Below are 25,082 nucleotides of genomic sequence, written 5' to 3' on the forward strand. Positions count from 1 at the left end.
TTATCCATCTATGTAATATGACAACCAAAAATGGAATCATTGACCACCTACACTAAATAAAGTCTAATGCATTATAGCATGCACTTTGAGAATTTGAATTGATATAATGACTAACCTACACCGCAAAAAATAGGTCCAAAGATATGACGATATACAATTGCTACGAAGCTCAATATTTTACCACAATGTAAGCTAATTGACGTCTTCAAAGATGAATGCTTTCAAAAGTTGCCCTTTCACAATTTGAGGTAATGTGCTCAAATGAGTCATCAACATCAATGCATCCATTTTAACTATTAAGTAAACCATGAACTTAAAATCTTTTCATGCATCTGCAAACACTATCTCATGACCTAGAAATCCCTTTGAATGATACATGCATGAAAATATCAATACAAGGATGCATTGGTGTGCTTTAGCTACAACCACCACCACCTGATTGCAATATCACACACTACTAGACCAGTATGTAAAATAGATTTCACTCTTCACACATTGACAGACTCGTAAGACTTCGGAAACAAATCCACTTTGTATCGTCTTTGTACTAGAAAGGTTTTAGCTATTGTCAACACAAGCTTGGGATCTACCAAATGTTAGTATATACATAATCTTACTATGTACTTTCCGTGAAGCATTGCTAGAAGGCAAAATCATTTTTGTTTGGCCACTCCCAAATACACCTTTCGTGAAAATGCTACACATCAACAATAGCTTACATGTTTTAGTTCATAACATTACTCAACCTCGGTCTGGTACACGAGGCTGTAGATATAGCTACAATGAAGAGTCCTTTCTGTCTAGTCATAGAGCAAGAAACATACCATCAGTTTAGGTGAGCCAAGTCACATTTTTATAAACTCGGCTATGCCAAAAACCATCCCACTTCGACATTTCAGTTTGCCACACTTAATTCCATACAACTACATGCGAATACCATGACCTCATTTTGTGAAGTAAAATTCTATGGAGTCATGGAAAAAAACAAGGACCCTTTACATCTACCTCAGTCCTAGGAAGAAAATCCTTAGATTCGCTTCTAGTCATGCCTACATTCAGGGGGGAGAGTAATAAGCCTCACAAACATTCTTCCCAAATATAAACCCGAAAAGAAAGCCCGCTACACTATTAACGAAATTCACCACTATACAGAACCAAATTTTAGTTCCAAGTATCTCATAAGTCCAACTTTAAACAACTCTTCAAGGATCCCCCCAAAAAAGAAGCCAGGCACTTTGTGAAATGTGAAAAGGCTCTTTGTCATTCATTTGCTGCATTCTTATTTACACATACCAGACCTTCACAATCTGGCTTTCAATGAAGGTACAAGAGAGTACTTGAAAACTTACCTTGACAGAACGGACAATATTTTAGAAGCATGGTTCCTGCCTGTATTGAGCTTCATGATGAAAAACCTGTATATTGTACATCTGTACAAACCAGAATAAAACCTTCCCCATACTTAATACTTGCATCTTGAAGCTCCACAGAACGGACTAGTGGCAAGGGGAACCCCCTCCTTAGGTTTAGATTCAGCAGAGGTACGAGTACATCCTTCGTAAGGGACCGCACAAACACCTGCTCAAAAATTAACACTCTAATACATCTGTGTATGCGAAAATGGTTTCTTTTCTAAATCAAGTGAAAGATGCTTGAATTATAACACTTTGCATTGTAGGGAATGACTATTCAAAGAGACTAGCTAAAAGAGACCACCTCAACAAGTAGCAAATGAATGTTGCCCACATTGCTCCATTCAAGACTAAGGCTTAGATCATCCAGTGCAACCTCGCCAGTGATGTTGTTGCCATCTAAGCCAGTAAAACCATTAACAGAAGCAGCCTGCCAGAAGGAAGTACAAGTTGGACAATCCGCCATGTTTATAGGTGTGATTATAAAGTACACATTTTACAACCTTTACTTTTCTGCTCAAGTCAGATATTCATAACAAGAAATAAGATCCCACTGGGGACCAAACAATCAGCAGCCTCACAACATCCATCACAAGAAGATTCGGCACTCTACTAAATGTCTGCCTGACAAACCTAAAATTCAACATATTTTCTTCTCTTGCTGAGCTTTCGTAGCACACTTTTTATTTAACAGAGCAAGAATAATTGATGAACTGTCTGATAAACAGACGTATCTACTGTCAGTCAGTCTCTACTAAATTGTGAGGAAGGGCCTAGCACTTGTGGTAAGGAATGATAGACGTATTTACTGTCTGTCAGTCTCTGCTAAATTGAGAGGAAGCTGCTCGCTCATTTGTGGTGAGGAATGTCGCATGAGAACAGAGGTTCTGTGTTCTCAAACAATCATTCCATTTTGGGCATGTCATCCTTCAGCCCACAGCTCACTGAATTTAATAAGGAGATACACGCTCCCTACTGAATCCAGATGATCTCACACCAAATCAGAATAGGACTGTTATCAAGCTTCTCGCTAAGACAGAATTCTATGTGTTCTTGTATTTTGTGGAATATTTTCCTTCATCGACGCACTATTGGTAAATAAGGAGTTTGGAGATTTGTTTTCCAGTGCAATTCATGCTGAATGAAACTATTATTTTAACCATCATCAGGAGAAGAAAACTCACAATAGCAATGGAAGCTACTGGCACTATCTTTTCATCATTTAAGACTTCAATGATCATATGAGCAGAAACCTCTCCTTCCAGTCCATCTAGAGTGGCAGTAATGCTTGGAGGAGACGATACTTCAAAATATAGTGACATGTCTTTGTTTGGATATTGTTTATAGAGCTGTGGCATAAGATACTTCCACTTCGATGTATTTAATATTGATTGGTCCGGAACCTTGTTTACCAGCCAATTGAGCAAACCAGCCTGTAGAGAATGCAAAAAGCATAACCATCCAGCTGAAAATATCATCAGAACTGACATAGATAACATGGTGAACAACGTACAGTAAAATATGTGGCGGCAGCAGAATTGAGCACAAACTCGCTGAGAGCAATAGTGACCATTTTCAAGTCACCACTGCAAAGAAGACCAGGTGGCAATTTCACAACTTGCTCAATATATGCCTCTTCGGTTATTAAACTGAAAAAATCACCTTTCAGGCCAATGCTGATTGATGAAGGACTAACTATCGGCTCGCTTATGATAGTAAAATTAAGTGCAGAAATATTATCAACTTGAGCCTGCTTTGGTAGAGCAACTAAAAGAGAGTTAAGCTTCAGAACTCCTCCTTCTATCTGTTCTTGTAACTGCTCCTCAACAGCTACACGAATGAAATCTTGTAGTTCATCCATCCACCTGTAAAAGTAAAAATTGAAGAGTTATAGCATCCCTGGAACTTACCAAAATCTTTGCAGCAGATATGCTAGACTTATAAAGCAGTTAGATGTTTGTAACTACCTGCATTTAGAACTATACGCTCTGTTCCACCCAAAGAACATGGTATCAGTCAAAGAAGCCTAAGAGTTTGCAATAATTCCAGAGACAAAAAAATCCTGGCTACAATGTAGAAGGCAGCCTTTTATAGTCTCCTCATCCTCTCAAGTTTCCCCAGGGATTCCACAAGTGGACAGCTAAAGAGTGGATAGTGTCCAGCATATAGCTGAAATGGAGTCTTAACTGCTGCCCTACCACTTGTAAACTGCTTGCCTTTCAGACATGCCAGTTGATGATCTCCATCACCCACTGTCCTGACTGCTGTCTTGCCAATCTGTTTGGGAAGTCTAGAGCAAGGACAAAGGTCAGTGAGGGTATAACGAGTCTGACAGCCATGCTGCCTATCTACAGATGGACTTGAGGCAAAGGACCATGCTACCACATCCCAAGGGACACTCATCGCCCCACTACCACTACCAAGAGCCTCCTAAAATCTTGTGTCTAACCTTCTCTGCAGTCCCAAAAGTAGTCCCACCTTCTAGGACCTATACTGAGATGTTCCCAACCTCCTAAGTTATAAAATGCGCTTCGTACACACTCTGTCACAACAAGAAAAAGAAAAAGGGAAACCTTGTCTGACTTTAGCCTTTTCCTTACCCAGATAAGAGAAAATATCCTATTAATCAGACTCCTCCGAAAAATTTTCCCAAGGCAAAATCCGAAATACAAAGCAGCCCTGTAAGGGACTTCTATATTAAAAATATTATGTAACAAGAGGAAGACTATTACAATGCCTGAATGAACCACCAGTCGGGAAGTCTCTGCAGTAGGTATGTCTGAAAAATCAATAGCCTGGCTACATCTGAACATCGAAAACTGTCTTTAGCCTTGAAAATCTTCAACACACATAAGTCCAATTTTTATGTCTTGAAAATGCATTGCTCAGGTCATATCATGACTCAAGTTGACATTCCTTCGACCTTGTTAATGGTGTGCAAGCATAGGACCTGCAGAAGACCAGTCAAGTTTGATTCTTCAGAGATCATGCTTGGCATGGAAGAGTCTCATAGATCATTGTTTGCAGCTAGCAGCACCCTTGCTCTTAAAGGGAGGAGAAATCAAACACTGAAAAGTAGTTGATGGAAAGGCTCGGAAACCATCAAGAATATTTTTATCAAAGATCAAGCCCTTTTGCTATCTTCTTTGGACAAGTCTTTTGAGGCAAATATTGATGCAAGCAATATTGTTGCAACACAATGGCACAACAGCCCCATGGCACTCTAGAAAGCTCAATCCTGCTGAAAGAAATTTCGAAGCTAATCAAGGACCAAGGCCAGTGGTGGCAATTTTAACGATAATTTGGACTCCGGTTCAAGATTGTGTCCCCCCCTTTGAAACAAAATCTAGTTGCTTAGTCTGATGAGCTACAATTCACCACAGAACTGGATATGCAAAGGAGAGAGTTAACACCATTCAAAATCAGTATGACACACACGAGTTGGTACTCAAGCTACAGACCCTCGGGCCTCCAGGCATTATTTCATTCAAGGCAATTGGTAATTCTACAAAATGCATGAGAAATGCTCTTCTCCAAAATTGTCATGATGCACTACAAGGATCACAAATGCATCAGGAGTGCAGCAAAGAAGTTTACAAGGATTTTAGGATATCCCCAAATGTGAGCAGTTGCTGGTTCTAGAAAAATGCATGAGAGGGGCTCTTCTCCAAAATTGTCATAATGCACTACAAGGATCATAAAATGCAACAGTAGTGCATCGAAGAAGCTTACAAGGATTTCAGGATATCCCCAAATGTGAGTTGACCAAGGGCTTGCCAGACATCAGAGTGCCCTGGCCTCTTGTTGTGCCTGGGGATGTTCTTCTAGATGGCCCTTGTGCTTGGGCGCTCAACTATTGTCCTTGCACTTCCAGACTATGCTGTGCCAACCCACCAACTCAGCACCCATACAAACTATAGCAATCCAACAATCCTGAACAATCAACCCATCTAGGTACTCCATTATGCCAAACAAGAGTACACCCAAGTCCATAGTATGCAATTTCTCCTATGACCAAAGGAGATTAAAAATGGAAGTAAAATGTATCCCACGTCATGATATGATGCTGCCCACTAGATGCCTACCTTCTCCATCGAGTTCACACCAAAAGCTCACTTATATTAACATAGCTCAATAAGCAGAACTGTTTTTGCAAGAACATAGGTCCAATATGAGTCCAGAGTGAAAAATACAAAACAAACTGTGTGCAAAATAACCATCATTTCAGCTACCTTACTGAATCCTCTCAATCATGTAGCTTACTAAAATCTGCTGTTGTGGCTCCTGCCTCTACTGGGACTGGCCCTGTTGCAGCTCAAAACACCTAAACCGACTTAAAAACTGAAGTGTCCAATGTGACTACCACTTCAGGTGCCAAACTAAATAATCTAAGAGATTTAATAACAGGATAGAACTCATGGCATCTCCCATCATGGCAGGCTCACCTTATACCCTGGATTGAATACAAATGACATAACCGACATAATCTTCAAAAATTCAGCTGCCAAACTCAATAATGTATTTGCATTTACTCTTGCATCCAACTGCTTCTGTTGTCACTGACTAACCCTGATGTGGCCAAAGCCCCTGATATGACAACTCACTTGGATCTTTGACTTTAGGCTTGAGCACCAAGTGTCTCGATGTTCATTCACATTGCACGCCTATTCAGAGAGTTAGCCACAAACCCACTGTACTAGCTATAAGTACTTCGGCTACATAAGGACATAAATATGGGAGATCCATAAAATGTAAGCTAATATATGTAACTAGAAAACAGTACATTGCCCTGTTTGAAGAAACAGCTACAGAAAACAGGTCAAAAAAAGGTTGACACATCATACCATTGATAAAACCAGGAACTACCACCATGCAATTGCACATTCAGATCTTGAATGTAAGTCCCACATTGAAGAATGGTGAATTGCAATGATCCTCCTTCCTCTTTGATATTTGTTGAGACCCCTGCCTGCATCCCAAGCACCTTTCACAAAAGGAAACATCTATAAGTCCTTGGTATGTACAATTAAAAGAACATATAATCCAGTTGTAGTTTCTTCATACATCAATTAAACATCAAATGCAAACAGAGAAAGCCTCTCCTTCTGAGAATGATGCAGATACACACCCCTACTAAAAGTCACTAGACAGATGGACCAGAAAATAAGAAAGCACTGGTCTGATTATACCCCTTGTAGTATGAGCTTTTTTCTCAAGGATCCATGTTAAGTGAGAATATTGACTCACCGTGTCAAACTACTAATTTCCTCCCAAATGTGTACACAATCATTTCTTGATTTTCAAGAGTGAATTTTGATTCCCTGGTAAGATGGAGAATAAAGTCACCAAAAACTTGGGGGCATGTTCTAATGGAGCTTGGCCTCTTGCTGTGCCGAAAGCACCTCTTAGCCTTGTATTGAAAGGAGTTTTCTGAAAGCCAAAACTCAAAAAAATGCAAGATTGAGTCCGTTGCAAGGTCTTACAATCACACCCCCAATGTTTCATTGACAACAACTACAGTATGGCATTCAATTATTTAAGCTTTTTGCCGAGAGTGGAGATGATCAACACCAAAGTTGTTTTTTCTCTCAAAAAAAAAAATCTATTAATCACACCTAGGAGAAAAACCAGAGCATATGAATAGGACTATTCAAGAGAAGGTCCGTACCATGCTGTCATGCTGCATTACCTTGTGGATTTTGGACAGAGGCTGTTATGACGGTCGTACACTTGATAAATCGATCTCACCGAACAAGTCTTTGGGGAAGAGAGTCCCTTAAGAAGTGTGGTTGGGCAAGCCATCTTTGTATGCGCATTTGAGAGTGTTTGGTTGTGAAGCTTTTGTGCATATACACAAACAAAAATGCAACAAATTGGAGCCAAAGTCCTATAAATGCATTTTCGTAGGATATGGTGACGATGGTGAAATGGAGTATAGATTATGAGATCCTGAGAAAAAGAAAATTGTATGCAACAATGATGTTATCTTTTGGGAAGATCACATGCATAAACAACCCGAAAAGCTTAAGGAAGTCACAAGGGTTGTGTTCCAAGAAGAGATGCCTGTAAGACAACAAAGAGTGCCCATTGTACAGCAATAAATACTTGTTGTAGACCCTATAAATCCAAGGTATAATGCTGAAATTGATCTGCAAGAAGTTACCCATAATATACCATAGTTTCAAACAAGAAAATGTGCCATTAGAACAACCGGAATAGGCAAGACAACATGCTAAGCCATTTGAATAGCAAGCTGTTAATGCAGATTTGCAAGCTGAACAGCCAGCAAACATTGATCATTGGGTCCGTAGGTCGACCAAAAATACAAAACAACCAAATAGAATTGTTCCTAGTGCATATGATGTTGCTAATTACATCATATTGATAGATTGTGGTAAACTGTTATGCTTCAAGGAAGCATTGGACAGAGAGGATACCAAGAAATAGTATAAAGCTATGCTGTTAGAGATGGAATCTCTAAAGAAGAATGGTACTTGAGATTTGGTGTATTTGACCAAGGGGCAAAAAGCCCTACCATGCAAATGGGTGTACAAGATGAAGGTCACTTTTAGTTCCTCACCAAAATACAAAGCACGACTTGTTGCAAAGGGATACAAACAGGAACATGGGAATGATTTCAACAAAATCTTTTCTCCTATAGTCAAGATGACTACTTTGTGAACCATATTGGACTTGGTTGCATGTGAGAATATGGAACTCATACAAATGGATGTTAAGACTGCTTTCTTACATGGTGATCTGCATGAGGACAGATATATGCAACAGCTAGAAGGCTTTGTGCCCAAAGGGCAGGAAAAGATGGTATGTAAACTCAACAAAAGCTTGTATGGACAAAAGCTTGAAACAAGCACTGCATGAATGGTATCATAAGTTTCATAGATTCATGCAATCTCAAGGATTCAAAACTAGTCAAGTTGATCATTGCTTGTATACCAAGAAGGCAGCAATTGGCAACCTTATTATGTTGGTTTTATATGTGGATGACATGCTGATTGGTGGTAGGGATGTTCATGCTTTGGACACATTGAAGCAGAACCTACATAGCAAAATGACATGAAGGATCTTGGTGAAGCAAATCACATGCTTGGCATACGTATACTCGAGGATAGATCGAAAGGTCTTCTTTATCTGTGTCGCAACATGAGTATATATCCAAAATTTTGCAGTGTTAGAAAATGAAAGGGGAAAAAGCATTTGGCATACCATTGCCGCCAAGTGCGAAACTCAATGCAGAGGATAGCCCTACATCTAATGATGAAAAAGCTGAAATGGCCAAGATTCCATATTCTTCAGCTATGGATAGCTTGATGTATACTATGGTTGCTACACGCCCTGGCATAGCATTTGCGGTGGGAGTGATTAGCAAGTACATGGCACATCCTGCTAGAAAGCATTGGGAAGTAGTGAAAGGTATCATGAGATAAGAAGGACACAATGTTAAGGCAAAGAGTGTACACGGATAGAGACAAGCAAAGTCGTTTCTCAACAAAGAGAAAGAGAGAGTGAGTACATAGTAGAGAGTGAGGAAGAGAGTGAGCACGACTCGATGTGGGTACAATCATTTAATGTACTACTTTAGGTTTTTTTTATAATATATATGAAGTACATATACAAACACCGTAAAAGGCACGATGACCCTTTATTCCTAACAACCTCCCACCTAAAGGCAACTGTGACATTAATGTGACATTTAATGTCACATTAAGGTCATAAATATGGAATGTGACATTAAAAGTGACATTTAATGTCACATTAAGGTAAATCTAGGGGAACATGCACGAGAATGACCGTCCGGGCTCTTGGGCGCCCGAACGGGGTTAAGGGGAGCCTAGAGAGTAAGAGAGTCCAAGAATAGTAGGACTCCAGGAAGTTGACGGCTGGCAAAGGAATCCGTATAGAGAGCCAGCACTTATCTAGGCGTGGTTGGGAGGAGAAGAATCACTCGTGCTCAGAAGTTTCATGGTTTTCTCTCTGTCTTTACAAATCCATCTAACATTGGTATCAGAGCCTATGGTTCAACGTCTCAGATCGTCAATCGTTCGTCAAATTGTCAGTAGTCCGTCAGGCCGTCAGTTTTTCGAAAAGTCGCGTGGGTACCAGGCGCCGTGAAAACGCAACGGGCCGTGAAGAAAAACAAAAGTGAGAAACGCCACGTCACGTAAGTGACATTTTTTTTTTTGGGGACAAAACGACTGGCGTAAGGCGAAAAGGAGAAAGAGATTCGTCTCTGGTCCGTCGACTGGCGTAAGGCGAAAAAGAAAAGGGGATTCGTCTCTGGTCCGACCTGTCGGATGAACCAGCATGAGACAAAAGATTCTGTTTCTGGTCAACAAAGGTGAGGCGTTAGTTGCATCAGTCGTGAGACATCAGCAGTGAGGCAAAACGTGATCTGATAGTGATCAACGGAGGCAAAATATAAAATGTGACACGACTGTTGTCACGATTGCTGTGCATGAGGCAACTGCTGTGAGACGGACGGAAAAATATCATACACGACTGAAGTCAGGAAATTGAATTTCCAGCATGATTACTTTACTGTTCTAATCCGGGAAGATACAATCTGTTTCTTACTCTTCGAGTTTCTTTCCAAATCAACAGCCACTGCCTGCCATTAAAAATCAGGGAACTACTTTACTTTGTATGCAAATTTCTTATTTTTGCTTTCCAATTCCAGTGTATTAATGGCAGAAAAAGGGAAAGAAAGGGTAATGGAAAGTTCTAGTTCCGGGGATCAACCTATGGTAGATCCCCATGAACCAGACATACAAGAAGAACAATGGGAAGAATTTTTTGCTACGCGAGAGCAATTCGATGATCTTACTGCTCGTGTGCAAACTCAGGGGGTTCAAATGGAATTTTTAACCCAAACACTTACTGAAATAAAATCTCAATTAACTTTATTATTGGAAAGAGATAAAAATAAGATAGAAACCTCGGATGTCCCATCTTCATCGAAAGATTTAGATGTGACTATGCGAGATCCTAAGGAACCCCAACCTTACTATAAATTGAGGGATAATCCAGTTCTAAAGGATATGAAACCACCTCAATTTTACGGGGAGGAAAAAGATAGGAATAAAGACATAATCTTTAATTTCCTCCAAAAATGGGAAGATTTACATAAATTAAAAAATACCCCACCACATCTACAAGCACTGGAGGCTAGTTTAACTTTGGGGCCCAAAGCATATAAGTAGTGGCGAACTTTAAAGGAGGCGAATAAAATACCTGAAACTTGGGCTCAATTTGAATCCGTCTTTTTGAAAGAATTTCTTCCTGAAAATGAAATGGAAATAAATTGGGAAGATTGGGATTATGTCAGACAAAAGGGAAGACCCCTGCTGACATATTTGGAGGAATATCGTGAGATAATCCTCAAACTAGAAGGAATAGATGAATTCCAAAAAACAAGAGGATTCATTAGGGGACTCGATAAAGCCTGTAAAAAGGAAGTAAAACGGAGTTTACCCAAGACGCTGGAAGAGGCAATTAAATTTGCATTAATTTATGAAGATAGTATGCGTCCAGGTACACTCACTAGTCTCACTGATACGGAGCCCAAGTCTAAGGAATTGGAAACCTCAAAATTTGTGGGCAAATTTAAAAGGAAAATGCCATTTTTAAAGGGTAAAAAACAACCTTTTGAAAAGAAACCATATATGAGGCCAAAGTTAGGTCCTGATGACTTTGATAAAGCCAAAAAAGAAAAGTTGTGTTTTAATTGCCTATCCCCTAACCATGCTGCTTGGAATTGCCCTCAAAAGAAAAAGGGAGAAGACAAAGGAAAGGATAAGGACAAGGGCAAGGAAAAAGAAAAACAAATCCATGTAGTGCAGACCTTAGAATTAAAGGGCCATGAAAAGTACAAATCTTTAGAGGTCTTGCACAGGGATGTACAACATAAGTGTTGTATGTCAACTTCTATGCGGCAGCCTACTTTTGGGCCACATGATTTACTTAGAGTACATCGATTGATAGCTGGAAAAAGGGTTAGAGTCATGATTGATGACTCTGCCACACATAATTTTATAAATTATGCACTTGTCAAAAAATTGAAACTTCCCCAACAAAACAGTGAGCATCAATATGTTGTTCGTATGATGCAAGGCCAAGACAATAAAATATGGGATACAATGGTATCCAATTTGGAAATTGAGATTCATATAAAGATAAGCTTGATTTCCAAATAATGAACATGGAAAGAGCTGATATTGCTCTAGGGAGGGAGTGGCTATGGGGATTGGAACCATCCTTAAAACGTAGCTATCACCATAATACACTGGAATTTGAAAAGGATGGTAAGACTTTTGTCATTCAAGGTGAACATGAAGTATCTGATAATCCTTTGCTGTGTTCTACTGAAGTTCAAAAGCTGATAAAGAAGGAAGTTTGTGAAGTATATATGCTATGGTCTTTTCCTGTACAGAATACTTTTACTTTCTGTAATATAAAGCAGCAATTTTCTTATGTTTGTGAGTTGAATGTTAATAATGAATTGAATAGTTTGTTAGATGATTTTAAAGATGTGTTTCCTTCTGATTTACCAAGTGGTCTTCCACCAGATAGGGGTGATATAAATCACCCAATTGATATAAATAAGGATACACGCCCAATTTCAAAACCACCGTATAGGTTAAGTGAAACACAGCATTAAGAAGTTGAAAGACAAATTAAGGATTACCTGGATAAAGGGTTTATTCAACCCAGTAATTCACCTTGGGCTTCACCAATTTTATTGGTAAAGAAAAAAGATGGTTCTATGCGACTTTGTGTTGATTATAGAGCACTTAATAAAATAACGGTGAAGAATAAATTTCCTATGCCCAGAATGGAAGATCTTTTTGATCAATTGCAAGGGGCAAAATTCTTCACAAAGATAGATTTAAGATCAGGTTATCACCAAATAAGAATTAAGGCACAAGATGTTTCCAAGACGGCATTTCGTACTAGATACAGGCATTATGATTTTTTGGTGATGCCTTTTGGCCTCACTAATGCACCAACTACCTTTATGAAGCTGATGAATAGTGTTTTACGGCCCTATCTAGGACATTTTGTAGTAGTCTTTTTGGATGATATCTTGATCTTTAGTAAATCAAGAGAAGAACATTTGGAACACTTACAATTAGTATTCCAACTGTTAAGAACACATTCCCTTTATGCGAAGAAAACTAAATGTGAATTCTTTGCACACGAGGTCAAATATCTAGGGCATATTATCTCGAAAGAGGGAATCAACATGGATCCAGAAAAAGTAAGGGCAATTATTGAATGGCCACCTCCAAGGAACCTGGAAGAGCTGCAGATCTTGCTAGGTTTATCTGGATTTTATCGTAGATTCATTCGAGATTATGCCAAAATAGCTGTTCCAATGACACACCAACTTAAAGGGAAAGGGAAAAGTTTTAATTGGGGAACAGATCAAAATGAAAGTTTTCAAAAACTTAAGGTAGCTATTGCTACAGCTCCAGTATTATTAATAGTGGATCCCAATAAACCATTTGTGGTTGAAGCTGATGCCAGTGATAAGGCAATAGGCGCGGTCTTATTACAAGAAGGTCGACCAGTTGCTTTTGAAAGCAAGAAATTAGATCGTGCAAAACAGAATTATTCTGTTTATGAGAGGGAGCTGTATGCAATAGTACATGCAATGAAGAAATGGAGGCACTATTTGTATGGTGCCAAACTTTTGATTTTATCAGATCATGAAAGCATTAAGTGGCTTAATGATCAACCAGATTTACACGGGCGTAAAGCCAGATGGGCCGAACTCCTCCAAGAGTTCGACTATGAGATAAGATATAGAAAAGGAAAGTATAATATAGTAGCTGATGCACTCAGCAGAATGCCCATCATTAATGAATTGAGTTTTACTCAGTTCACTTCCAACTTGCTTGAATCTTTAAAAGGAAAATGCCAGGTTGATCCGGCATATTCCAACATATGGGAAGCAATAAAAAATGGGGATCCAACTGAAAGTGCTTCTACTGAGGAAGGAATATCTGAGGATGTTCAACAAGGAAATGGAGCATCAGGGGTTGCTCAAACTGGATTCAAGTGGAAGAATTTTACCATTGATAATGGTTATTTACTCTACAAGGGTAGGGTATGTGTCCCGAAAGATATAGAAATAAGGCGCCAGATACTCTTTGAGTGTCATGATACCCCTAGTGCGGGACATCCAGGAGTTAATAAGACTTATAGTCTTATTAAAAGACAGTTCTATTGGCCTGGAATGAATAAGGACGTCCTTGACTATGTGGTCAAATGTAATAAATGCCAAGTTAATAAAGCTGAAAAATTAAAAATGGGAGGACTTCTCCATCCATTAGAAATTCCTTCGGGAAAATGGGAGAGTATCTCCATGGACTTTATTGTTGCTCTACCTAGAACACAAAGGGGGCACGACTCTGTGTGGGTGATTGTGGATAGGTTAACCAAAATGGCTAGGTTCATTCCAACTTCAACTGATGTTAAAACACCAAAATTGGCTAGATTGTTCGTAGAGAATATATACCGATTGTATGGCCTTCCGGCAAATATAGTTTCTGATCGGGATAGAAAATTTGATAGCCATTTTTGGCGTGCGGTATTTAGGAAATTGGATACTAAACTTAGCATGAGTACGGCGGATCACCCGCAAACAGATGGGCAAACTGAAAGGGTCAACCAAATTCTTGAAGATATGCTTAGGGCATATGTAAGTAAAAGGCAAACTAATTGGGAAGAGTATTTACCGATAGCAGAGTTTGCATATAACAGTGCCAAGCACTCTTCCACTGGATATAGTCCATTTATGTTAATGTATGGGTTTCAGCCCAGAGCTCCTTTTGCAGTAGGACTGCATAAGGAAAAGGTTCAGGCAGCTAAAGATTTTTTGGAGGATATGAATAGTATGTTAAAATTTGCTCAAGAAAATATCAAAAAAGCTCAAAATCGAGCTAGAGCATATGCAGATCCTCACCGAAGAGACATCTCCTTTGAAGAAGGAGAATTGGTCTATCTTAAGGTGCCTGAACAAACTAAAACTATGAAAAAGGGACACTGTCCAAAGCTTTCACCAAGGTATTGTGGTCCTTTCATAATACTTAAAAGGGTGGGAGAATTGGCTTATAAGCTCCAACTACCTGCTGGTAGTAAAATACATCCAGTTTTTCATGTAAGTAAATTAAGGAAAAAGCTGGGTGATTTGGATAATCTAATCTTAAATGATAATATTGAGGAGTTATTCTATGACCAATCTAATCCACATGAACCAGAAAAAATATTAAATGTTCGTAATAGGCGAACGAGGAATACTATTTATCAAGAATGTTTGGTTAAGTGGAAAGATTGTTCAGAGGAAAGCTCAACATGGGAGCGAGTAAGTACTTTAAAGAAAAGGTTTCCCGATTTACAGTTAGACCTTCCAAGTATCGTTTTCGAGGACGAAACCGATTCTTAAGGGGAAGGAAATGTGACATTAATGTGACATTAAATGTGATATTTAATGTCACATTAAGGTCATAAATATGGAATGTGACATTAAAAGTGACATTTAATGTCACATTAAGGTAAATCTAGGGGAACATGCACAAGAATGACCGTCCGAGCTCTTGGGCGCCCGAACAGGGTTAAGGGGAGCCTAGAGAGTAAGAGAGTCCAGGAATAGTAGGACTCCAGGAAGTTGACGACTGGCAAAGAAATCCGTGTAGAGAGTCAGCACTTATCTAGGCGTGGTTGGGAGGAGAAGAATCACTCGTGCTCAGAAGTTTCATGGTTTTCTCTCTGTCTTTACGAATCCATCTAACAGCAACGTGCCTAAATGTACAAGGAAAGAATTAACTAAGTCTATGTATGTACAAAGCTAAAATACACATTTACTATCCAACCCCCATCATATAGCAGCAATGAGCAAACCGCTCTATTGGAAAAACCTTCGTAAGAAGGTCTGCAAGGTAATCATCTGTATGTACCTTGACAAGCTCAACGCTCTTGTTGTCAAGTACCTCCCTCATAAAAATGATACTTCACCTATATATGCTTTGTCTTTGCATGAACGACAGGATTCCGTGCTAGCATGATAGCACTTTGACTATCATAGTGGAGGATAGGAACCTCTGTAATGCCAAGCTCTCACACCAGACGTGAAAGCCATAAAGCCTCCTTACATACCTCAATGGCAACCACATACCCTGTGCCTCTACAGTAAACAATACAACACACTTCTGCAACGTGGATATCCAAGAGACTGCTCCCCCTGTGAACATGAACACATATCCTAAAGTAGACTTCCTATAGTCAACATATTCAGCATAGTCTGTATCCGTGAAGCTAATAACCGATGACTTTTGCTTCCCGAAGCACATACACAAGTTCTTTGTGCCTTTGAAGTATCTCATGATACCCTTCACTGCTTTCCAATGCTTTTTGCCAGGATATACCATGTACTTGCTGACCACTCCCACCGCAAATGCAATGTCAAGACGTGTAGCAACAATAGCATACATCAAGCTACCAACAGGCTGAAGCATAAGGAATCTTGGCCATCTCAACCTTTCCATCATCAAATGTAGAGTTGTCATCTACACTAGGTTTCACATATGGAGGCAATAGTACACCAATGGCTTTCCCTCCTCTCCATATTGAAACGCTTCAAAACCTTAGTAACATACTCCTGCTGTGAAAAATAGAGAAGACCCTGTGATCTGTCCCCAAGTATACGCATGCCAAGGATATGATTAGCCTCACCAAGATCCTTCATATCAAAGCTATTGTGTAGGCTTTGTTTTAAGGAGTCCAAGGCATGAACATCCCTACCTGCAATTAGCATGTTATCCACATACAAAACAAAGAGAATAAGGCTGTCATATGCTGCCTTTTTGGTATATAAGCAACGATCAACCTGAGATCTATGGAATCCCTGAGATTGCATAAATGTATCAAATTTATGATACCATTCTTGCGGTGCTTGTTTCAGCCCATACAAACTCTTATTGAGTTTACATACCATGTGTTTTTTCCCCTTTGCAACAAAACCCTCAGGCTACTACATATAGATCTCCTCATGCAAATCACCATGTAAGAAAGCTATTTTTACATCCATCTATATGAGTTCCATATCTTCAGATGCAACCAAGCTCAAAATGGTTTGCAAAGTAATCATTTGGACTACATGAGAATTTTTTTAATCAAAATCAATTCCATGTTCTTGCTTGTACCCTTTAGCAACCAGTCGTGCCTTGTATCTTGACAAAGAACCAGAAGTGACTTTCACTTCGTAAATCCATTTGCATGGTAGCACTTTCTGCCCTTTAGGCAAATGCACTAAATCCCAAGTATCATTTTTCATGAGAGATTCCATCTTTAACAACATAATCTTATGCCATTTCTTGCTATCTTTTCTATCCATTGCTACCTTGAAGCATGACGGCTCACCACGATCTGTCAAGATGACAATCAGCCAAATAATTGACACTAGGAACAAACCTATCTAGATGTCTTTGCATTCTGGTCGACCTACGGACCAACAATCAAGATTTGCCGGTTGTTCAACCTACAAATCTGCATTAACAGCTTGTTGTTCTGCACATTCAGCATGCTGTACAGCTGGTTCTGGTTGTTCCAAAGGCCATGCATTTTCAGGGACATTTACAGCAAGTATTTACTGCTGGTCTAGCGGGCATCCTTTGCTATCCTATCAATACATCTTCTCAAAATACAACCCTTCTGACTTCCTCAATCTTTTCAGGCTACTTGTGCATGCGATCTTCCCGGAAAATAACATCATTGCAGCATACAATTTTCATTTTTTTAGAATCCTGTAACCTATATCCCATTTCACCCTCATCACCATATCTTAAGAAAATGCATTTACAAGACTTTGGCTCAAGTCTGTTGCGTTCTTCCTTGCAAATGTGCATAAATGCCTTGCAACCAAACCCTCTCAAGAGAGCATATGAAGGTGGCTTACTCGACCACACTTCTTGAGGAAACCCCCCCCCCAAAAAAAGACATGTTTGGTGACCAATTAAGTGTACAGCTGTCATAACAACCTCCGCCCAAAATCCATGAGGTAAAGCACCATGTAACAACATTGTACGGACACTGTCTTGAATGGTCATGTTCATATGCTCTACAACACCATTTTGGGGTAGATTGTGAGGGGCAATGAGCTCCCTTTTAATCCCTTTGTCATCACAAAAGTTCTGAAAGGCTTTGACCACATATTTCCTACCATTATCAAAGCGAAGACACTTTAATGTCTTGCTAGTCTGATTTTCAACAAGTGCTATGAATTTTTTAAATTTATCCAAACCCTCCATCTTTACGACAGATTGGATAAGCCCATACTTTATGTGTGGCATTATCAACAAAAGTAATGAAATACTTATTTCCCCCTAGAGATAACCTTGGCATCTGACATACATCTGAATGTACCAACTCTAAGAGTGAGAACTTTAGAGAGAGATTTTTTATGTGACATTTGAGCATACTTACCATAAATACAATGATCACATTGTTCAAAATCATCATACCTCAAAGACGCAAATAACCCAAACAAAAAAGCGCTTTCATTCCAATTTGACTCATGTGTCCCAACTGGCTATACCACAAAGAAACACTTGGCTGCTCAATTATAGCGACTATATAGTCATGCATACTAGATACATGCAAAGGATACAAAGTATCACTTTTGGAGCCCTTGGCAACAATCCGAGCGCCTCTACAAATTTTCCATATGCTATTCCCAAAGGTGGTGTGACAGCCTTCATCATCGAGCTGCCTTGTGCTTATCAAGCTCTTCTTGAGCTGAGGTACATGCCTCACATTATGCAAAACAAACATGGAGCCATGCTGAAATTCCAATTTCACACTGCCAATACCTGCAATTTATATGCATAGTTATCCCCGAAGTGAAAAACACTACGTGCACCACCATTGTAGTCAAGAAACCATTCATGATGTGGTGTAATATGAAAAGATGCACCTAAATCAAGTATCCAAGTGTGCATGTCATCATCAAAATCTACAATCAATGTATGTGCACTCAAAGAAAAAGCAAGAAGTATATCCCCACCACTGTCATTCTCATGAGTGACTACATTTATCTCCTCTATCTTCACACTGCTTTTCTTTGCAAGTTGGTTATCCTTTTTCTCAGCCTTGTTGCCTTCAGTGTTTTTGCTTTTCCCTTTCTCTTTCCTCAATTGAAAACAATCCCGTTCCTAGTGCCCTTTCTTGCCACAATGATAATACTCCACATTTTTTCCATGAGACTTATTGCGTGCTCTATTTTCAAAACTGCCCTTTTGCTGAAATCTGCCCCTAGTGTGCAATGCATTAGACTTGTTTGCTGAATTATTTTCATGTTGAGTTTTTCCATCAGCAAAGAACTCTCCACATTAGAATATAGCAACTGAGCATTTGAGTTACTCAAGGCTGTCCTAAAAGTATCCCAACTTTCAAGCAAAGTGCATAGCAAGAAAGTAGTCTTGAACTCATTACCAATGTGGAAATCCAAAGTTCAGTTGAACTCGTTCAAATGTACAAACATGCCTGTATCTTCCTTCATGCGAAGGTCCATCAACTTTTTCAGCCAATAAACCTTGTTGGCTGCACTTTTTTTAGCACACAGTTTCTCAAGTCTTTGCCACATTTCATATGCAGAATTCAGCTTCTCAATGTTAAAGAACAAGTTGTCTAACACTAAGCTCTATGGTAGAGCATGCAAGCTCATCCAAATCATCCCACTCTTCTTGTTCCATACCTGTTGGTCTTATTTCCTTCGCTTTGATGGGCTTCACTTGTTTCTTCTACACGAAGACATTGTAGCACTGTTTTTGCCATATTGCAACTCTCAAGCTTCTTGATGTGCAAAGATTGATGCTGTCAATGTCTCCAGCAATGATTTGCAGCACTAAATTAACTCAAATGTTAGCAAATGCAAGCCCAAATGTCACACAAATGACCATGGTACACTGTAAGTACCAACCAGCAGTAAAAATCAAGAAATTGCAGAAATTTCAGATCTGTAAATTGATTTCCAGAATTAAAGAATGTCTGCTATTGCACTTCCACAATCACTTACGGCCACATTTATAGACCAATGCACCAATTGCATGTGAAATCCCCAAAATCCTGTGGCAATTTCTGCTCCAAATGCATTCTCGGGCACAAATTTGACAATTGCAATCAAAAGCCCCAAATTTTCAAAGGCAAATCCGCCCAAATTGCATCAATACATGTACCCAGTGCATATACCAAGCAATTCTGCAAATATCCCAATTTTCTCAGGTCCGGTGTGCACAAATTTCAGTGAAATTGATAAATTTTCAATAAAATGTGAAAAGCCCCAAATTTCCCATGCAAATATGCACCAAATTTGCAATTATTGAGTCAAATTGTCTTGTTCTGCATCAAAATCCCCAAATCCGGGAAAAGCCCCAATTTTTTGGGTCTAAATTTCACACTATGCATAGGCATGCGAACCCTCGTTAGTGGGAGAGGGACGGATTTGAGAAATGTAAAAAAATGACCGAAAAAAAAAGGCTGCAAAGTCATGACGCCGCGGCCCTCTTGGTCACGGCTGACCTGTCCAGCCCGTTGCAGCCTATCGCCTGCTTGCCAGCCCATTTACTTACAGCTGACATGCCAACTGACCAGCCTGCACTTGCTGAACACTGACAACTACTGCTGTCACCTCACACCTGGCATCGCTTGACCAGCCTGCACCTATCCAGCCCACGCCTAACCTACCTTGAGAAGCATGCACTCATTGATACCAATTTGTTAAGGCAAAGAGAGTGCAAGGATCGAAACAAGCAAAGCTATTTCTCAGCACAAAGAGAGAGAGAGAGAGAGAGAGAGAGAGAGAGAGAGAGACGCAAGTCCCAATAGCCTCTGCGATAGACCAGTGACACCAGGTGATGGAGCAGAAGCCATGCTACAAAAACGCAGGTCCCAACTCCTCTTGGGATAGATGAGTGACGCCAAGTAATGGAGGAGAAGCTAGGCTGCAAAAACGCAGGTCTCACTAGCCCCTGTGATTTCATCACCCCCTGTGATAGACGAGTGATGAAATCACTAACGCTAAGTTATGTAGACTGTCACCAGAGGCTAGGATATTGACACCAAGCTAGAGATGACACTAGGCAAGGAGAAGGCCTCCTGATTGAAAAACGCAGATGAAGGTGGAGCCTAACAAAGAAGGGTGTTGATGCCAAGTGGAAGATGCCCCAAACACAAGGCTAATGATGGAAAAGGGCGCCTGAAGCAAAAGAGGAAGGGTGAAGGCAACCATGAGCTACAAACTGCAATGTTCTCTAAAGGGGTACGAGGGGAGGGGAAGGACCTGGTGAGAGAAGGGAAGGGCCTGGTGGTGACCAAAGAAGGTGGTCAAGAATGACTGAAGAGAGAGAGATGGTGGTGTGGTAAAGAATGAATGAGGTGACTGCCTACTTATAGGCATAAGCTGACTAGGGTTTCTCAACACCCCCTCTCAAGCCCAAAAAGGAATGAAGAAAGAGGAGCGAAGAGAGATACGATGAAGAAGAGGAGGATCCTGAAGATCCAAGATTTCCACCTGAAAGGTAACCTGTAGTAAAAAAACAATAGATGGGATGAACTGTAGAACCTGACTCCACCTCGGGAGAGAAGCCATTAGCTATGTAACTCCATGTTGGAAGGAAGTCGAAGGCCTCATCACGAAGTCACGGTTGAACCTCCAAGGCCCCGATCTAGGCAATCTCTGAAAATCATGGGTATCAAGAGGAGAAATGATTGCTTGAGGACAGCCATCCCAAAAGAGTAAATGAAGGGTGACAAACTTCATGATGAGTAGGTTCCCCCCTTGAGAATGGAGGTGCAAGGGCCCCCTAGGAAGACAAACAAGTAGAAGCCCCCTCTGAGGGTGAAGAGAGTATAGCCCCCTTGAAGCCAAAGAAGTAGGAGCCTCCTCGGAGGGCAAAAAAAATACATCCCCCTCTGAATCCCTCTCAGCGAGACATAGGGAATCTAAAAATTCATGGATCGCGGACTCTGAATCATTTAATGACGAAGGAAGTGACATTGGTCATGTCGAAGAAGATATTTGGGAGATCGAACGCCCAAAGATAGCCTCTCGAACCTGAGTAGCGGGAGGTGGGGAAAGGTGAGACTCATGCAGAGCCAAGGGTGAGCAACAGTTACTGTCTCTCAGTGGAGCGTACTGTAGAACCGAAGTAATAGAAGGGGTCAAACAATCTCTCTCTCTCTCTCTCCGTGTGTGTGTGTGTGTGTGTGTGTGGGGAGCGGACTGCCGAGAGAATGATATCCAACAATCACTGTCTCTTGGGGTAGCATTCTTAAAAACCTAGAAAAAGTAGAAGTAATCTTCGTAGCGCATTGCGAGGATCATGAGGAGGCCATGGTACCAGTTGATCCTCGTGGCTTGAAAGGGCTTAGTGCACATCGGATGCATCTTATTGCCTTGAGCATAAAAATTTGAAAGCCGGTCCAAAATAATAAACTTTGTGGGCCAAGTGCCCGTACTCTCTTCTTTGCCCAAAGAAGACCGGCTTGATAACTACTTGCTTGGATCATGTAAGGTGGAGTGTATCCTCGATACCTTCAATCTTTGGGAGTTTATTACCCACCCTATTCCATGTCCAATGAAGGATCCCACAGTAGGATCATCGAGGGATCATGCAGCCCTGTGGGATCGGCTCAACTCTAAAGCTTGAACTTGCCTCTTTATGAGCTTATACAATTTTGTGCTAGTGTAAGTGCACGAGATGCGGAAAGCAACAAAGGTATGTACAAAGCTTGTTTCTTTGTACCATCAGAAGACATTTGCCCACCATATTACTCTCAAGAAGAAATTACAAATGCTTGTTGTTGATAACTCTCCTTCCTAAAGAATCATATCAAGAAGTTGGAGGATAAGGAACGAGCTTGCATCCCTTGGCAGGATGATATCTTCATATGATATGGCCATGATTCTCTTGACTCAGCTACCATCTCCATAGTTTGATGTCTTCTACACTAGCCTTCTTACATCAAGGACCTTGCCCCACTTGTTTTGGAGCACAACGAGCACGCCAAAGAGGTTGCCAGTGGATCCACCTCCACCAAAGCTTTTGTTGCAGGTTCAGGAGAGGAGAAGAAGAAGAATGGGAAGTCCAAGGCTAAACAACAAAAGAGTTCTTCAAGCTCTGACTCCAACTCGAAAAAGCCCAAATGCCCATATTATGAAAAGGAAACGCATCCAGAGGAGAAATGTTGGAAGAAGTATCCTCATCTTCGTCCAAGAGTGAAGGATGGAGCTAAAACATCCGAGCCTTCTATCTCTACTCCAACGGTTACCCATGAGTCAATGTCCCTTTATATTGTTGAGTTGGAGAAGCCTTCTTTAGTGGTTGCCTGGTCTTCTGAAAGGCCTTGACTGGTTAATTGGAACTTCTAGTCATATGACTCCACGAGGTGATTTGTTGCAGGATTTATGCCCTTCTAAGGGTTTTGTCACTATTGGTGACATTGTATCGGTACCTATTAGTGATATTTGCACTTCACCTTTGTTTCTCAACCGCGTGTCGAACTCCCTTTCACAGGCTCTATGTTCTGGACTTGGGCTTTCCACTCTTCTCTGTTTATGGCCTTACTCAACTTGGTACCCAGGTTGTCTTCACCAAGCAGACCAGCGGCAAGTTGGCGCGCAAGTGGGCTCTACAAGCTCCATTCCCCTTCTCTTATGGAGGGTCCTCCAAGGCAATTTTCTATTGCTACCCCCGTTCCCACTTATGCACCATCCATTCCACAAGTTCCTTCCCATCCCTCACCCTCTCTTCCAATAGTTCCCTCATACTCCCCATCCCTTTCAAAGGGGGACGATCTCGATGATGCAACTGTGGATTTCCTAGCCCCTAGTGTTTCAAAGGGAGTTTCCCAGGATCGTGAGGAACTTTTCCATTAGCAATCTACCTCAAGAAACCTCATTGACATTAGCATTCCTCTTGCCACCCCAGCATCTGTTTCCTCTTTGGCCTTCTGCCACATCCAGGATCTGAGAGTGGGTGTTAATAGTCATGATAGTCATGCCTTGTCATCTCCTGCCTATGAGGCTCAGTCTAAGTCAAATGAGAGCTTTAGAAACTTTGACATGTCTGTCACTTGTTTTGATGAAGGAGATAGCTCATTCTAAAACAACCATTTCATTGCCTTTTTGTGCATTTTCTCCTCCAGTCAAGCCTTTGTGTACATTTCTTAGGCAATTTCTACATTTACCAATTTGCCTTCACCTATCAAACATTGTCCATATTTGTCACGATTTTTCCGTATACGTTTGATATTTTTCCCAACATTAAGTGCTGGGGCTGGCACATTTTTAGGGCCCAAAGTCAAGTCAGCCAAACAGGGGCAATTGACTATTTATAGCCTCTCCACTTACTTGGAAATCTTCCATTCTTCCCCTGCAGGTTTGCACGTGCACACTCCGACTTCGATCTTCTCCTTTGTCTCCAAACCAAGTGATGAATGATCATAATGATGAATGTGGAGGAGAAGCCTGAATAAATAGGCAAAAATAATGCCATAAATCATGTCAGGTTGACCAACATTTAATGTGTTCGACCAACAATAAATGCTAACATGATCGTCATTAAATGCCAATAAAAAATGCCTAAATAATCAAGATAATATCCTAGTGCCCTAGCTCACTGAATCACATACATAGACTCAACCATGAACCGACATATTTGCTAACAAGAGGACCTTCTAAGACAGCCAAGGGCAAGAAAAGACCAATCAACAGCAAGTGTCAAATTGACCAGCATTGAATGCTGGTCGGTCAGCAATAAATACTAACATGACCATCATAAAATGCCAAGAAAAATGCCTAAATAATCAGGATAATATCCTGGTGCCCTAGCTCACTAAATCACATTCATAGACTCAACCATGAACTGACATATCTGCTAACAAGAGGACCTTCTGAGGCAGTCACGGGCAGAAGAAGACCAATCAATAGCAGGTGATAGCATCTACAGGCTGTTGAGATAGGGCAGCAACAGTAAATGACTGATTTTCTTCAGTTCTTCGCAAAGAAAATCTGAATTTTCTCTCTCCTCAGCATTCTCTCTCATCTACCAGCCTTGCTTCGAAGATTACAGCATTGAGATCACTAGAGTCTGAGAAATTTCAGATTTCTCTACTGTAAACCCTAATCTACAAGGCAGAAATTAAGATTTAGCAACAACTTTGAGAAGCATGCCAAAAATTGGAAGCTCCAAGAGTTGGATTCAACAGGGTTGAAGCTGTTTTCAATCAAATTCAAGTGGAGGGACCAGCAAATCAATAAATGTGGGGCATTTTTCATCTCCATCAAAGTGGATGAAGGCCAATTGACTACCCGAGTCAAGGGGCAAATTAAATATTGATAGTCATTTTGGACAACAAGGGGAATTGGAATACCAAAAGCGATTGGGAAAATCCCTTCGTGCATCAATTTCTTCTTCAATTAAGTTAAAGAAATACTGAAAGGGATGCCAATTAAGGGGACAACAAGGTGTCCATTGTCCAAGATTGTAAGTTAATTTGCATTTCTCAGTTTTATAATAAATGTTGTTGTAACTAGGTTGTAATCAAGGAATTACTACCCATCTCCACAGAAGGAAGGCTGGTTTTTCACACTTA

General features: G+C 40.4%; 1 protein-coding gene across 3 annotated transcripts in view; it reads right to left on the reverse strand.

The window, feature by feature from the left end:
• Positions 1 to 553: 553 nt before the first annotated feature.
• LOC148009699 (lipid-binding serum glycoprotein family protein) overlaps positions 554 to 25,082 on the reverse strand; it is a 31,807-nt gene continuing 7,278 nt past the window's right edge. The window contains exons 2-7 of one of the 3 annotated variants that reach the window (XR_015689691.1): positions 6,257 to 6,396; positions 2,926 to 3,277; positions 2,597 to 2,845; positions 1,717 to 1,842; positions 1,350 to 1,578; positions 554 to 800 (exon numbers count right to left, since the gene is read on the reverse strand). Coding sequence is in view for 1 of the 3 variants with exons in the window: in XM_087672768.1 (XP_087528894.1) it covers positions 1,402 to 1,578; positions 1,717 to 1,842; positions 2,597 to 2,845; positions 2,926 to 3,277; positions 6,257 to 6,396 (1,044 nt within the window). In the remaining 2 variants the exon portion in view is untranslated. Of the gene's footprint in view, positions 801 to 1,234; positions 1,579 to 1,716; positions 1,843 to 2,596; positions 2,846 to 2,925; positions 3,278 to 6,256; positions 6,397 to 25,082 lie in introns of those variants that run through there. The other 2 variants (XR_015689690.1, XM_087672768.1) reach the window with 2 other exon arrangements.

Source organism: Lygodium microphyllum, chromosome 30 (assembly GCF_053477565.2).
Source record: "Lygodium microphyllum isolate KBCC chromosome 30, Lygodium_microphyllum_v1.1.10, whole genome shotgun sequence".
NCBI classification, from domain to species: domain Eukaryota; kingdom Viridiplantae; phylum Streptophyta; class Polypodiopsida; order Schizaeales; family Lygodiaceae; genus Lygodium; species Lygodium microphyllum.